Genomic DNA, 15,614 nt, shown 5'->3' with positions numbered 1-15,614 from the left:
ATCATAAAGTTCGCGGATGACACCACAGTGGTTGGACTCATCTCAAGGGGGGATGAGTCGGACTACAGAGATGAGGTTAACAGATTGACTGAGTGGTGTTCAGTTAACAACCTCCAACTGAACACCACAAAAACTAAAGAACTTATTTTGGACTTCAGGAAGGGCAGAGCAGACCCGTCCCCACTCTACATTCACGGGAACTGTGTGGAGAGGGTACACTCCATGAGGTTTCTGGGCGTGCAGATCTCTGATGATCTCTCCTGGACTGCAAATACCACGGCGTTGGTAAAAAAAGGCCCAGCAGCGTCTCCATTTTTTGAGAGTGCTCAGGAGGAACAACCTGGAGGAGAGGCTGCTGGTGACATTCTATAGAGCCACCATAGAGAGCATCCTAACGTACGGCATAACAACATGGTATGCAGGGTGCTCAGTTGCAGACAGGAAAGGACTGCAGAGGGTCATCAACACAGCCCAGAAGATCACTGGCTGCCCTCTGCCCAGCCTGGAGGCCATTGCAAACTCCCGATACCTCAGCAGAGCTGGCAATATCATTAAGGACTACTCTCACCCCAGTAATCAACTGTTTGAACTATTACCGTCAGGCCGACGGTACAGGTCACATAAAACCAGGACAAACAGATTCAGGGATAGCTTCTTTCCCAGAGCTATCACCGTAGTAAATAAGCACAAAACAATTAAACCTGCTTAACTATACTTGCCATTGTCACTATATTATGCTGCTATTCATACTATCATTATATTATGCTGCTATCCTGTATATATTGTACTTATTATTGTCTGAGTACTATGGTTGTTTTATTGTACTTTTTATATTTTACATTTATATTTATTTTGCATTTTGCACCAAGGGAGTGGCACTCCAATTTCGTTGTACTTTGTACAATGACAATAAAGGCTATTCTATTCTATTCTATTCTATTCTATTCTATTCTATTCTATTCTATTCTATTCTATTCTGGATAGCAGTAACAGTAATTTTGCCACCTCAAGCAAAACAGAACCATCTATACACAATCACAGGTGAGAAACGTATTCAGACAGGTTTTTATTGTTAACTAAGAAAAACTAATTAATTAATATAATCTTTGGTGCCTACAACATGCATTACCTGTAACTCTTTTGCATCTGGATCCGGTGTAGTTATAGCGGAACTAAATGACAGAGCGCAAGTTTCCACACGGACTCGCACTGCTTGTGATTCTCCTGCACCGTGGTTTCTCTTTATGGATGTTTTGTGTAAAGTTTGGTAGCGGTGGATTGATAAGAGTCTGTTCTTCCAGCAGAAACAACCCGCGCCACTGCGCATTGATCTGATCCGGTAAAACAAAGAGTGCATTTGTTCAGTACAGCAGTGCCGCTTTCAGCCACAGTCTGCACACCTCTGCACTGTTGATTCATAAATGCCGTCTTGCTTTCTCTGCTGTGTGAATTTATGCACTTATTCATTCTTATGCCAGCCAAATACTTAGTCTGATCGTGGTGTTTTGCACGACTGCATGAGGCCTGCTTTTACCTGTTTTTAATACAACAGTGTGATCACAGGAAATGCACTCTCTGTACTGTTATTTATGGGTTTTTTTTTTTTTTTTGTTTATTTATCTTTATTTACAGTACTGTATATCAATTTTGGACCCACCCCTCGGTTTTTTTTATCTTCATTATTATTAATAATATTTATATATTTTGCTAGTAAAATGGGAAATAGGTAGAGCGATTAATTGAAACACCTGGATGTAAATGCAGCGTATAAGGCAAAGGTGGAGTTTGTAAAGTCAATATTTTTTATTCTTCTTTCTTAATTCTTCAGCACACCCTGAATTCTTTCGGCAAGCGTTCTCGTCTTTTCTTTAAGCAGTCTTCAGAAACAAACACTCAAAGCTCTTCTTTTGATGCTGGCTGCATTTTGTTCTATTTTCTCTCAAATTGATCCCACACTGCTTCAATAATGTTGAGGTCCAGGCTCTAGGAAGGCCAATTAATGTCCTTTATTGTGTGTTTTCATATCCAGGTATACCTTTACTCTAGTGTACTGACAGTGTTTAGGATCATTGTCATGCAGAACAAAAAGAAGCTGATGTCAATCAGATGATTTCCAGATGGTGTTGCATGCTGGATTTGTATTTTTGTATTTTTCTCCGTTCATAATTCCATCCGTGTTGACAAGATACCCGACACTACTGAAATGCTGCCTCAAACCACTGCAGAGCCTCCACTGTGTTTTACAGATGGCTGTAGATACTCACTGACTTCTTCTCTACACAGACCTGTTGCCACTGATTTTTTTTCCTTCCCATTTGCCTTCCTCAAGAATGGCTTCATGACAGCCACCCTTAGGCTGAGACCATTTATGATAAGGCTTGAGTGAACACAGTGAATAGATGGATCACCCGAGGGTCCAGATACATTTCTCGGGGCCTGTGTCTGGCCTTTTTCTGTTTTTCCTGTTTTTTTTTAAGGGATTTATTTTTAGATACTGTTCGTCTACTGCAAATAGAATTATAGACCTGCTACTTCTTCTTTTATCCTCCCCATGTCTAGTTTCCTCATTTTTCTTTAAGAACACTCTGCACACTATGCTGAGATATCCCAGGTTTTTGGGTAATAGTTCTTGGGAATAGTTCTTGTTCATGAAATAATACTATTTCATGCCTGTCAAGCTGCTATCGTTGGCATTTTTTATAGATTAAACTAAAGAAATGGGAGTAAATTCTGTGTTTTTGTGAATAGGTGGCAGTAACAAAGTGCTGAAAGATACAGTTTAATACTTGTTCTACTGCTAAGTTGTTAGTGATTCCTTAAATTATGTGCTCTTATGTGATTAAGTGACTCATGGCTTAATCATTCCTCTAAACATGGTCAGGTACAAAGACTGGATGAAGAAGAGTGAAAAAGAAAAACTTTAAAACACCTTTAGAAAATCTGGAGAAGTATTGCTCAATTTGTAAAAAAAAATTACAAGGGAGTTTGGCTCCATTAGAAGCAAAATATAAAGAAATGAGGGATGGCTTGAGAATTTTGCCCAGTAGTGTAGATCAGGCAAAATAAAGACTTTTGCTCAGTTGCAAAACCATTGTCATTGTCAGTAATGATTCCCACTAGATTTCTAAATTTCTTTAAGCTTCACTTGGAATTGTATAATTACTGCCAATTTCATAGATTATATGTTTATAATGGAAGCTCAAAGTGGATGTTTCAGCTATTTGTGTCTCTGTGTGTGACATAGACTTGGCTTCTCTGTTTTTATGATTCAGGCATGTCTCAGGACAGTCAGCACGGCAAGTGGACCATCTCCAGCAGTGATGATGATGACGATGAGGCTCTTCCTCCTTCGGGGACTGCAACATCTGGTTCCCGTCAACCCACTGAGTCCAGTCACAGTTCCTACCGATCTGCTACTCCATCACCACCCGTGGAGGTGAAACCAGAGCCAGCCAAACCACCGGTGTCCTCTCTCGCTGTTGGCTCAGAAGCCAGGCAGTCAGCCGCTAAGAGCCAGTTAAACCCAGTGAAGTATGAAACCAGCCCTTCACTGGCTGGAAAACGCAAGAAAGTGGCGTCAGATAGCACGGGCTGGGCTCTCTCTGATAGTGATGAAGATGATGGAGAGGTGAAGGGAAAGAGTTTGAGTGACTTGCCAAAGAAGGCGCCTCCAAACCCCAAAACAAAGAAGCCAAAGGTGGAGAGCGAGCGTCCTCCAAGTCCTCATGGCCGACTTTACTACATCGATGAGCCCGATGACTTCTTTGAGTCCCGTCTTCCTCCACTAAATGACACCTACAGGTTTTACCTCAACAAAGTCACAGGACTGGAAAAGAAGTACAACAATGGCGCTCTGCATATCCGGGGTGAGTTTAGAAAGAACAAAGCTTCAGACACTGGTGAAGAGACAGGTTACCGGTTAGAGCTTTCAAACTAGCAGGGAAAGTTTTTTCTTATTTCATTTTATTACCTTCACCAAAGAGCTTATGTGATTGGTTTGTTTTTCCTCTCTGTTTGTTAGCAGGTTTACTCAGACAGTTATGGATTTATTTGAAAAAGTTTAGGAGTGGATGCAATAACTTTTTGAACCTTTCTTTACCATGGTGAGGTGGTATTTTTTTCATATACAAATGGAAATAGGAAAAATTAAAAACCATTGTCTCGTACAACTATTGTACCAATTCACAAAAATGACCATTTGAAAGCGCTTTATCCTTCGTGGTGAAGACATTAGAGTAATGTAGCGAGAAGTCTAGTTATCCCATTTCAGCAGTCATTTGCAAACATCAGGGAGATAAAACATCTTTTAAAAGGAAGCAACATCTGGCAGACCCAAGAGAGCAGCCATCTGCTAAGTGACAAATTCTTTGTCAAAGGCACAACAAACAATGCTACGAGCAAAGAAAAACAACAAAAAAGGGAAACTGGCAGTTATATTTGCCATTTGCGGCTCAGCTCTTGAAATCTTGGTTTTAGTTTCACTTCCCCTGTTTTTGTGATTTCCCTTTGGACATGTCTCTGCTGCAAACTCCTCAGGCTTAATGGTTTGGCTTTAACTTATAATCCAAACTTTTTTTCCTTTTATTTAGACATTCTTTCCCCATTGTTTGGCACCTTGAAAGAATCGGTTCAGGTGAGTAAAAATAATTATGCCGCCTTTTTCTTTCCACAGATGTTTTCATTTTAAACAACAGTGATAAAACAAACAATCAAAAAGCAACAACCATCTATCCCTGATAGTTCACACATGGCAATCCACTTTCTCAAAAGAAAAAGTCCACTCAGAAAAAAGGGCAGCAAATCAAAAAAATGCATGTTTGCTTGACTTCCTGTTAAATTCACATCTCCTACAAAACTCCAAAAAAGCCCCAAAAACATTTTTTAAAAAATGTTTACCTTTCTGTACATATGTTATTCTTTCTAGTAAAAAGTTGGAAATCATTTCTCTCATCCACTGTGTTCAGACCGAAACAGCGATTACTGGGCTTCTGAAAAATTTTACCCCTGTGTATTTTCCAAATCACTTTTCCTTGACCTCAGTGGAAAATGAAGTCCAGGGAAGATGTGTGGAGGAGAATTCATAAGGAGTTGGGGAGGAAAAACAACTGTGGTGATCAGAGAATCCAACTGCGGTTACAAAAACCTGCTTAATAATATGACAGTAGGTGTTGTGGAAGAAACAGGCTATAAAGTGAAATGAAATGTTTGCCACGTTGAGATTATTTGCTCATCCTGTCCACTCATGTTTTCACATCCCAGTGGAATGGTTCCAGTGTATCTCCTGTTTTTATTAAAGCTTCCTGTGACTGAAGTCTGAAGTCAAAATACTGCACTGCATTAGCTGAGGGCAGAACTAATGCACTTTAAATATAATAGAAAATATATCTTATTATTATATATAAAAATCTACGCTCTTGACTTCTTGAGAAGCAGATTTTATTACAGCAGCTTAATGTTCATAGTTTACCCGTGGGTTTAGCAGGCTGCCGTTAAAGGCTTAAAACATATCAGCAGTTTATGAACAAAACTGAAAACACTATTAATTTCTATCTAGGTCTCCAACATAACTTATCAGTCATGCTGGTGACTGATGGTAAATTGTGAAATGACGTTATCCTCTATCCTTTCATAAGCGATGGTCCAGTGTGTTCTTTGCCTAAGGAGCTGATGATAAAGGAGGTGTTGACACACATTTCTTAAGCTCTTAGAAAATGCAACTGGCTCTTAATGCCTTCAGATGTTATGCCTCGTGTAACTCAGTTAGGATCCTTCCTAAACAAACAAACCGATTAGCCAACCACAGCCCTGGTCTCCATACTGTGTATGCGGTAATTCATCATGGAGATGAAATATGTGGTAAACAGCAGCTGTTGGGTGGGTTACAATGAAACATGCGACAGATCCCTAAGGATGAATTTGATGACTTTACTTTTCATGTGTCAGGTGAAAAACTTGGGACATTGCAAAGAAGTAAAAGTATGGCTATAAACTCCACTCTCTTTCTTTATAGTTTAACTATTGCTTTGATATTGCCTGGATGGTGAAGCAGTACCCATCAGAGTTTAGGTAAGTTCTGCTTCTTCTTTCCTGTCACTGTACTATAACTCCCAGATCTCAGGTCTGATGATGTCCATATAAAAACAACGTTATTAAATTAAAAATCACAGTAAAATGAGAGAAATGAGTCAGACCATTGAGCAGTGAAAAGTACACTGTGGTGGAGGGAGGTAGTGGTGCAGGGAAAGCTAAACTCTTGTGTTTATGTTTTCAGGGATCGCCCAGTTCTGATCGTACATGGTGATAAGAGGGAAGCCAAAGCTCGACTCATCCAGCAGGCTCAGCCCTTTCCACATGTGCGCTTCTGCCAGGTACAGGCTGGCCCACACAGGAAACAGCTGTTTATCAAAGGGAAATGGTTGATATTGTGTCCACTTTGGATTGCCGTTTAGGTTGAGCTAATGTTTTGATTTGTAATCATTTTTTAATTTTTGCAGGCCAAGCTGGACATTGCTTTTGGAACTCACCATACGTAAGCATTGTTGATGTCTAAAAGGGGTGCTGAGAGCAATCTCAAGCCTTAGGCTTTGGTTCACATATCTACACTCCATTTCAAACTGTTTTTTGTCTATGACATTATACAGAGCCAGGTTGTAAGCACAGGAGCCCAACACACCTGCTGTGCTTTTGTTTGTGAGGAAAAATCAATAAGAAGAAAGTTGTTTTAAAGAGGAAAGAGCTAAAACCGTTTGTTTCATACACACAATGAATGTGAGTCATGCAAAGCTACCCTGGTCATGCAAAGCTACCCTAGAAGAATAAAAAAAGGCATAAAAATACAGATGTAAATGAGCATAAAAAGTCAATCTAAATTTATTGACTACAAACTAGCACGACTGTTACAGTGGGGCAAAAAAGTATTTAGTCAGCCACCGATTGTGCAAGTTCCCCCACTTAAAATGATGACAGAGGTCAGTAATTTGCACCCGAGGTACACTTCAACTGTGAGAGACAGAATGTGAAAAAAAAATCCATGAATTCACATGGTAGGATTTGTAAAGAATTTATTTGTAAATCAGGGTGGAAAATAAGTATTTGGTCACCTCAAACAAGGAAAATCCCTGGCTCTCACAGACCTGTAACGTCTTCTGTAAGAAGCTTTTCTGTCCCCCACTCGTTACCTGTATGAATGGCACCTGTTTGACCTCATCATCTGTATAAAAGACACCTGTCCACAGCCTCAACCAGTCAGACTCCAAACTCCGCCATGGCCAAGACCAAAGAGCTTTCGAAGGACACCAGGAAAAGAATTGTAGACCTGCACCAGACTGGGAAGAGTGAATCTACAATAGGCAAGCAGCTTGGTGTGAAAAAATCAACTGTGGGAGCAATCATCAGAAAATGGAAGACATACAAGACCACTGATAATCTCCCTCGATCTGGGGCTCCACGCAAGATCTCATCCCGTGGGGTCAAAATGATCATGAGAACGGTGAGCAAAGATCCCAGAACCACACGGGGGGACCTGGTGAATGACCTGCAGAGAGCTGGGACCAAAGTAACAAAGGTCACCATCAGTAACACACTACAACGGCAGGGAATCAAATCCCGCAGTGCCAGACGTGTTCCGCTGCTGAAGCCAGTGCATGTCCAGGCCCGTCTGAAGTTTGCCAGAGAGCACATGGATGATACAGCAGAGGATTGGGAGAATGTCATGTGGTCAGATGAAACCAAAGTAGAACTTTTTGGTATAAACTCAACTCGTCGTGTTTGGAGGAAGAAGAATACTGAGTTGCATCCCAAGAACACCATACCTACTGTGAAGCATGGGGGTGGAAACATCATGCTATGGGGCTGTTTTTCTGCCAAGGGGACAGGACGACTGATCCGTGTTAAGGACAGAATGAATGGGGCCAAGTATCGTGAGATTTTGAGCCAAAACCTCCTTCCATCAGTGAGAACTTTGAAGATGAAACGAGGCTGGGTCTTCCAACATGACAATGATCCAAAACACACCGCCCGGGCAACAAAGGAGTGGCTCCGTAAGAAGCATTTGAAAGTCCTGGAGTGGCCTAGCCAGTCTCCAGACCTCAACCCCATAGAAAATCTGTGGCGGGAGTTGAAAGTCCGTGTTGCTCGGCGACAGCCCCAAAACATCACTGCTCTTGAGAAGATCTGCATGGCGGAATGGGCCAAAATACCAGCTACTGTGTGTGCAAACCTGGTAAAGACCTATAGTAAACGTTTGACCTCTGTTATTGCCAACAAAGGTTATGTTACAAAGTATTGAGTTGTATTTTTGTTATTGACCAAATACTTATTTTCCACCCTGATTTACAAATAAATTCTTTACAAATCCTACCATGTGAATTCATGGATTTTTTTTTCACATTCTGTCTCTCACAGTTGAAGTGTACCTCTGGTGCAAATTACTGACCTCTGTCATCATTTTAAGTGGGGGAACTTGCACAATCGCTGGCTGACTAAATACTTTTTTGCCCCACTGTATGTAACCATATCAGGCTTTGCATCATTGTTGTCATTTTGGCTGTTTTCAGAAATTGTATTAAATTCTATTCTATGTGGTATTAAAAGCTCTTCGATAAACACTACAGTAAAGATGGTGTGAGATATGATGATGTGAAAGACCGATAAAGTCGTACAGAAAAAAAATACTTTAAGTCATTGCTGCTGAAAGTGGTTTTACAAGCTACTTAATCAGGGCGTGACTTTTCACAAGACTGCAAACAGTCCATTGAAACTATGTTTACGTTTATATGATCCACATATTATAGGCCTTTTAGCTTGCTCTTTGTTGTATTGTATTGCTGTGTGTCATCAGGAAAATGATGTTGCTGTGGTATGAGGAAGGCTTCAGAGTCATCATTTTGACCTCTAATCTCATCAGAGCTGACTGGTACCAGAAAACACAAGGGTACGTCTATTCTTTATTTATTGTTGTTGTTGTTGTGATTTATTTGTCTGTTATCAAGGGCATGGGAAGACTACCAAGCCAAATTTGATGCCGCTTGGTAGCAATGTGGTTTATCACCAGAGAAAAAGAGCCCTTCAGTTCAAGAAGGATTTGGAGTCTGTAAGTTGGACTACTAGCCCTACTTCTTATGAGCCACTTTAAAATTATAGAGACTTATAAATAATAATCATATTATGATTAAATGTTTCGCTTGGTTGTGAAAATGTCCTCAAATCAGTCTTTCCCAACCTAGGATGTGGATGAGCCCTCTGTTCCCTCGGTTACCAAAGGAAAGCAGTGCAAGCGCTGGTGAGTCGCCCACCTTCTTTAAGAGGGACCTGCTGGAGTATCTGGCATCGTACCGCGCTCCAGAACTTGAAGAGTGGATCCAGAGAATCAAAGAGCATGACCTGTCAGAGACCAGGTATACACAAGATGCTCTTCTGTATTTCATGGTTGTAATAAGTGGCTATTTGAGTTACTGATGCCTTTTTACCAACTCAAAGCAGTCTGGGGTCTTTCTGCTCTGACCTCTAGCACCAACAAGGCTTTTTTTTTCTTCTTCTTCTTTTTTTTTTTAAACTGCCAGTCACTGGATATTTTTTTTCATTTTATTTATTTTTATTCATTTTTTCATTAGTTTAAGTTTTGGTTTCTGTAGCGAAGAAGCTTCCCAGCTCTGACGATGTATCTGATCTTATCTTATATCCTCTTATCTTATTTTTTGAGATGCAAAGAGACAGAACAATATAATCAGTGCAATAACGCCCGGATTACAGTTTGTTCTACCTTTGTCTTCTGTTATCAGGGTATATTTAGTTGGCTCAACCCCAGGAAGATATGTAGGTTCAGATATGGAGCGCTGGGGCCACCTGAGGCTGAGGAAGGTAAAGATTTCCCTTCAACTTTACTGTGCGACTATATCACCACTGAGGTGTTGCTTTTAAAAAGTTGGGTTATAATGTTTATAGAATAGATAATTTTCTGCAAAATGCAAATGCTTAGAAGGAAAATGGCTAAAATATGCAAAACATATGACTGGATTTTCCCTTCTTCTGTTTTTTTGTTTGTTTGTTTTTAAGCTGTTGTACGAGCATACAAATCCTATTCCTGGCGAGGAAAGGTGGCCAGTGATTGGCCAGTTTTCCAGCATCGGCTCTATGGGATTGGATAAATCTAAGTGGTTGGCGGGGGAATTTCAGCGCACCCTGACCACACTAGGAAAATCCTCTCTTCGCCCAGACCCTCCTGTGCACTTGGTCTGTCCAACTACAGCAAAGATAATGCTGTTTGCTGCATGATCAGATTTAAAAGAACTGTCTGTTGGTGTAGTCACTGAGTTTATGAAGACAGGAAACTTTTTCACTCAGGTTTTCAGACTTTTTTTTCTTATATATTTGAAAACTTTAGCGCTAAATAATCAATCAAGCAGTTGCCCACTTCATATATAGTCAGGGTTTTGTTGTTCCACTCTTACTTCCAGTCGTTCCTTTTGTTAGAAAACTTTGAGAAGATATTTCTCCAGCTTGCATTATTGAGCCACTTAGCTCATTTTATGACTTTTGTGTTCTTTAGCATTAATAATTACTATGAAATTGCTATGTTTGACCACAGTTAATTAAAAGTTACAAAGCTCTATATTTCTAAAACAAGTTTTTAATGGGATCTTCTTTTGCAGCTTTATCCATCAGTAGAAGATGTGAGGACGAGTTTAGAGGGATATCCGGGTAAATATTCTTTTTACTCACATTTGAAATACAGTATATTTCATTTAAATAACAAAACTTTTTCAGAATACTTTTAGTATTTTCAATTTGAAAAGAAGTCTGAAGAAGTCACTTGGATGAGTGACGAAACGTTTCTCCCATAAAACGCTACGTCCAGATGAACAGAATCAACTTTTGGAGATTTATTTTCCTGGATGATTGAGAATGCATCAAGATATTTTCAATTTGGTTTTTTTTTAATATTTCTGTTTTTATTATTGTGAATTTACTTGTAATCTAAACATTTTTGTCCTCCAGCTGGAGGCTCTCTTCCCTACAGTATCCAGACAGCTCAGAAACAACTTTGGCTCCATTCTTACTTTCAGTAAGTTTAACCAAAGCAAAATTCAGTCCTGCTGTTAGGGCGCAGCAGTAATCAGTCACTTCTAGTGTGCAAGTATGATTGCAGTCTCCAGCCCCTTTTTTTTTGTTTGTTTATTGTCACATCTGTTTTTAACACAGAATCCTTCAGGTCGATCACAAATCAGAACAAATCAGTAAATAAAAGCAAAAAAACAAACACAGCTCAGAAGAATCAGAGACGTTCAGGAGCACCAGAAGGAAAGCAAATAGTGCAGCTGATTCCAAATAACTCACTGCAAACAAACCAGTTTAAATAAACAGTTGGGTTGGACTAATGAATTATCTAAGATTATTAGCTTGTATCTAATTTCAGTGTGCATATGGGACCACAATTTATTACTGTAGCACAAACACAACAGATGGCAACTAAAGTGTTGAAGAACATCGGGGAGAAATTAAAACAGATGAACTGACTGAGGTGCTTAAAAACAGTTTTAATAATGTAACATTACTAAACGCTTTAAACAAATGAGAAACATTTAAACCCAATATTTAATCTGAAGAGGTAGTCAATACTGCACACAAATCATAATCTTGAAGTTGGGGCTAGTCTGAAATTTGGTACTGGAAAAGTTTTTTAGTTGAGATTTTAATGAGGTGGAAAGCCTGAAGTCTGGAAGTTTCAGAGCTGCTGCTGAGCAGCTGTACTTTAAGAGCAGTGATCAGCTAACACAGCTAAATGACCAGAGTTATAATGGTTTTTCAGGTCTAGCAGAAACAATGGGAGTTGCCTATTGAGGCAATTAGATGTGAGAAAATGTATTTAGATTAGCCATAACGTAACATTCCCAAAAACAGGAAAAACATTGAAGTGGTGACCACATATGGTTTGCTCTGTTATCTTCTGGGTTATATTTGACATCCAGGTGTCCGAGTTCTTCCATGCATGAGGTGGGCCGTAACTAGGCCTTGACTTTTGCTTCTTGGCGTTCTCTGTAGGTTTTAGAACAGTGCTCCACAACCTTTTTTGCGCCACAAACCAGTTTATGTCCAACAATATTTTCATGGACCGGCTTTTAAGGTGTCGCGGATTAATACAACAAAATAAAACCAGTTCCTGTACCCAAAAAAGTTTGGTACAGTTTGCACACATCTTTTAAGTGATCCGTGGATTCTTGTGTGTGGTTGTTTTTAGCCGCTGGAAGGCAGAAGCAACGGGGAGGAGTCACGCCATGCCACATATCAAGACATACATGAGGGCATCTCAAGATTACTCTCAGCTTGCCTGGTTCCTTGTCACAAGGTTTGTGTTAGTGTGTGTCTTTGCGTCTGGTCTTTTATTTCTCATATAGCATTTACTGCTAAAACAGGCAGAATTACATTTTTATGCAAGACTAGAAATGCGCTTTTCTTGTGGGTTGCAGAATTAAGAGTTGTATGCGTTTATAGTTATCTTTTCCTGTGTTTATATAATTAGTAATACAACTATGTGGTTGATAAAATTAGTTTTCTATAATCAGTGATAGCATATTCTTGTGTAATGGTTGCATCTTGTGTTGTGTTTGCCATTAGTCTGATCATTTCCTGGTCGCCTGAGCTGTAATAAAAAGTTTCACTTTGCGTCTTTGGTGGGTTTCAGTGCGAATCTCTCCAAGGCAGCATGGGGTGCACTAGAGAAGAACAACACTCAGATGATGGTGCGTTCGTATGAGCTGGGAGTCCTCTATCTGCCGTCCGCCTTTGTAAGAGCAACAAACGATTTAATTGTGAAGAAAAAAATTCTATTGCGTTTATCATTATTATAAAAGACCTGATGTGTAGTAACATGATGGATGTCTCCCTACAGGGCATGAAGACATTCTCTGTTGACAAAAATCCATTTCCGGTCTCTGCATCCTTCTCGGGTTTCCCTGTGCCGTTCGATCTCCCCCCTACATCCTACACTACTAAAGGTACTGGGTGTTTTCTTGCTTTGGAACCAGACTCCAGGAGCTGTAGTTTTCAATACTTCAACGTTGACTTATTTTTTTTTTAGTCCTAGAGGTTTTTGCGTGTTTTCATCCACATTAATAGTTTCTGAAAACACTATAAGTGTGGATCTAGCACCCACCAGTCCTGGCTCTATGTCCTGCATAATGTTCCTTTTTATCTGGTAAATCAAAGTATCAACACTTTGAATTTTACTTCACTCTTTTCCTTCTTTGCTCTCAGATCAGCCTTGGATCTGGAACATTCCTTACAGCCAGGCTCCCGACACACATGGCAACATCTGGGTTCCCTCCTGATCACACGCACACACGTCTCATTTGAAAGTCTGCTGTCTGTACCTGTTAGTTACTGTGTTTAATTGTTAGTGGTCATTAACATTTTTCTAAATACTTTTATACTGTACCATATACTCATATGATTTCTACCAATAAATAAAATATTGTTAGATTTGTGTATTTGCAATGTCAGTTGTTGTTTTTCAGCATTAGAATAAGATTTAAACATAAGAGGTTGCACTCAAATAGCTTGAGTTATAAGTCTTCATATGTAATTCCAATTTAGAATCCCAGGAGAGGTCTGATGTGATCTTATTTTGGCATAATGGGGGAGGTTCTGTGTAAATTTACTTAATTTAAAGTGACAGCTCTGTATGAAACATCCCTTTTAAGTGAAACCTGTTGCACAGATTCATAAATGTTCAAGATATAAGCTTGTTTGCTTCTTAATATCATAAAGGATAAAGCTTGTATAGGATTTGGGGAGAACATTAATGGCTCGTTTTTTTTGTTTTTAATCGCAGATCTGCACGCATTCCTATTTTTGGTGGTTGGGATTTACAGCACTTTGTGTTTTTTTTACTATCAGGTTAATGATTATATCCATATATGTACCCCTTGGGGTAAATTAATTACTGATTAAGCAGTTTGAAAGAGCCACAACCACGTTTTCTCTCTTTAACTTGGGTAAGTTCATCTCAGCAAGATGGCTTTTTTTCATGTGTTTTAATGTTAGCTCGCTACATATTTACACTGGTTAGAATTAAAGATATTTACCAGAAACCTCAAATTAGCACCTATACAAATACAGTATGTTTTTCCCTAGATCTTTAAAAACCCAGAGTGCATTAAAAAGCAACTATCCATTGCTGTCTGAATACCCTTTTTTCTTAACCTAGCTTCAACAGCTCTTTCCAACATCGTCTCATCATCTTCATCCCACAGTAAATACTACAGCTCTGCACATCTTCTCCAGCATCGGACGCTTCCTCTCCATTCCTGGGGAAGAAGTGTCTTGGGGAGTAAGGCATCTCCTCACTCTCCAAGATTGCGTTAAGTGATCTGGTCAAAGATGTCTGCTCTCTCTTCAAGACATCTCAATACCTCCACAGGTATGTCACCTGGACCAAGTGCCTTTCTACTCTTTGTCCTCTTTATGTCTGCCCTTTCTAATTCTCTATAATTCCCGATCCTTTGTCCAGGCTTCTCTCTCTCTTTCTCCCTCGATTTCTTCATTCATAAGCTCCTCAGAGTACCATCTTCTCAAGACACGCTCTCCATTTGTTAGTACATTTCCATCTCTATTAGGCTGCACATCCTTTCCAATCCAATCTTTCTGCTTAGTCTGTAGATCCATGTTCATGCGTATGCTACACCTGGTCTGAATTAGGAGTTAAATTAGGATTCGGGGTATAAAAAGTGATTTTACAGCTTAGAAATAATTGCAATTGGGAATGTAAACATTGGGATGTACTCCCTAGTGTGTAAACAGAACAAGAAGCAAGATTATACATTCAGCTTCTACTGGGTTTCAAATTTCTTCTTCATTTTTTGTCTGCTTCCTTTAGGGGTCGCCACAGTGGATCAGCTACCTCCACCCTATCCCTAGCATTCTCCTCGGTCACATCAGACTACATCCTTCACTACATCCATGAACCTTCCCTCTAGTCATCCTCTTTTCTTTCTCCTGCTGCCTGGCAGCTCCACCGTCAACATCTCTTATAACCAGTTTATTCACTCTTCCTGCTCTGCGCATGTTCAAGACATCTCAGCCTTGCCTCTTTAACTTTGTCTCCGAGCAGCTCAACCTGTCAGTCTGATATACTGATTTCTAATTTTGTCCCTCCCGATCATGCCAAGGGAAAACCTTAGCATCTTCAACTCCTGCCACCTCCATTCTTTTTGTTAGTGGTACTGTCTCCAAACCATACATCATAGCAGCTCTCATTACCATCTTGTAAACCTTCCCTTTCGCTCTTGCTGCTATTCTTCTGTCACACCCACTCCACTCTCTTCTTCACCTATCTTGTGGATTGTCTGTTGCTTTGTGTTGCTTGGTTTTATGTTTAGAAAGATTAATGAAGTTACTGGTTAAACTACATAACATAGGGGGTAATATAGCCAAACTTCTCACCCATGTGAAGGTGAACAAGAACAAATGTGAGTGCAGTTCTTAAATAAGGTGTGAGACATACTGCAATGGGAAGGGGAGGGAGGGAAAGCAAAGAAATGCAGTGCGAAAAAAAGGAATCTAAAACTACACAAACAGCAATGAAATTTAATAAATTTAGTGAGTGTAAAAAAAGTAGA

General features: G+C 39.7%; 1 protein-coding gene and 1 long non-coding RNA gene across 2 annotated transcripts in view; both read left to right on the top strand.

Moving 5' to 3' along the window:
* The window catches only part of LOC146526129 (uncharacterized), a 188,479-nt gene that overhangs the window by 108,501 nt on the left and 64,364 nt on the right, over positions 1–15,614 (top strand). The gene's annotated exons all lie outside the window — the stretch shown is intronic.
* tdp1 (tyrosyl-DNA phosphodiesterase 1) lies at positions 1,181–14,671 on the top strand. Its single transcript, XM_085162664.1, has 16 exons — positions 1,181–1,339; positions 3,273–3,866; positions 4,590–4,633; positions 6,011–6,066; positions 6,272–6,368; positions 6,495–6,529; positions 8,840–8,932; positions 9,225–9,395; positions 9,780–9,858; positions 10,054–10,230; positions 10,650–10,698; positions 10,996–11,062; positions 12,236–12,343; positions 12,680–12,782; positions 12,887–12,992; positions 13,252–14,671. The coding sequence occupies exons 2-16, from the start codon at positions 3,275–3,277 to the stop codon at positions 13,323–13,325; spliced, it is 1,851 nt and encodes a 616-aa protein (XP_085018790.1). The 5' UTR covers positions 1,181–1,339; positions 3,273–3,274; the 3' UTR covers positions 13,326–14,671.

Source organism: Neolamprologus multifasciatus, chromosome 1 (genome assembly GCF_963576455.1).
Source record: "Neolamprologus multifasciatus chromosome 1, fNeoMul1.2, whole genome shotgun sequence".
Classification (NCBI taxonomy): domain Eukaryota; kingdom Metazoa; phylum Chordata; class Actinopteri; order Cichliformes; family Cichlidae; genus Neolamprologus; species Neolamprologus multifasciatus.
The sequence above is the reverse complement of the archived record's forward strand: the minus strand, read 5'-3'. Positions and strand labels throughout refer to the sequence as shown.

Coding starts and splice junctions, on each gene's coding strand:
- tdp1 (XM_085162664.1), top strand. CDS start 3,275: ATGTCTCAGGACAGTCAGCACGGCAAGTGGACCATCTCCAGCAGTGAT. Junction 3,867..4,589: donor TGGCGCTCTGCATATCCGGG/GTGAGTTTAGAA, acceptor CCTTTTATTTAG/ACATTCTTTCCCCATTGTTT. Junction 11,063..12,235: donor TGGCTCCATTCTTACTTTCA/GTAAGTTTAACC, acceptor GGTTGTTTTTAG/CCGCTGGAAGGCAGAAGCAA.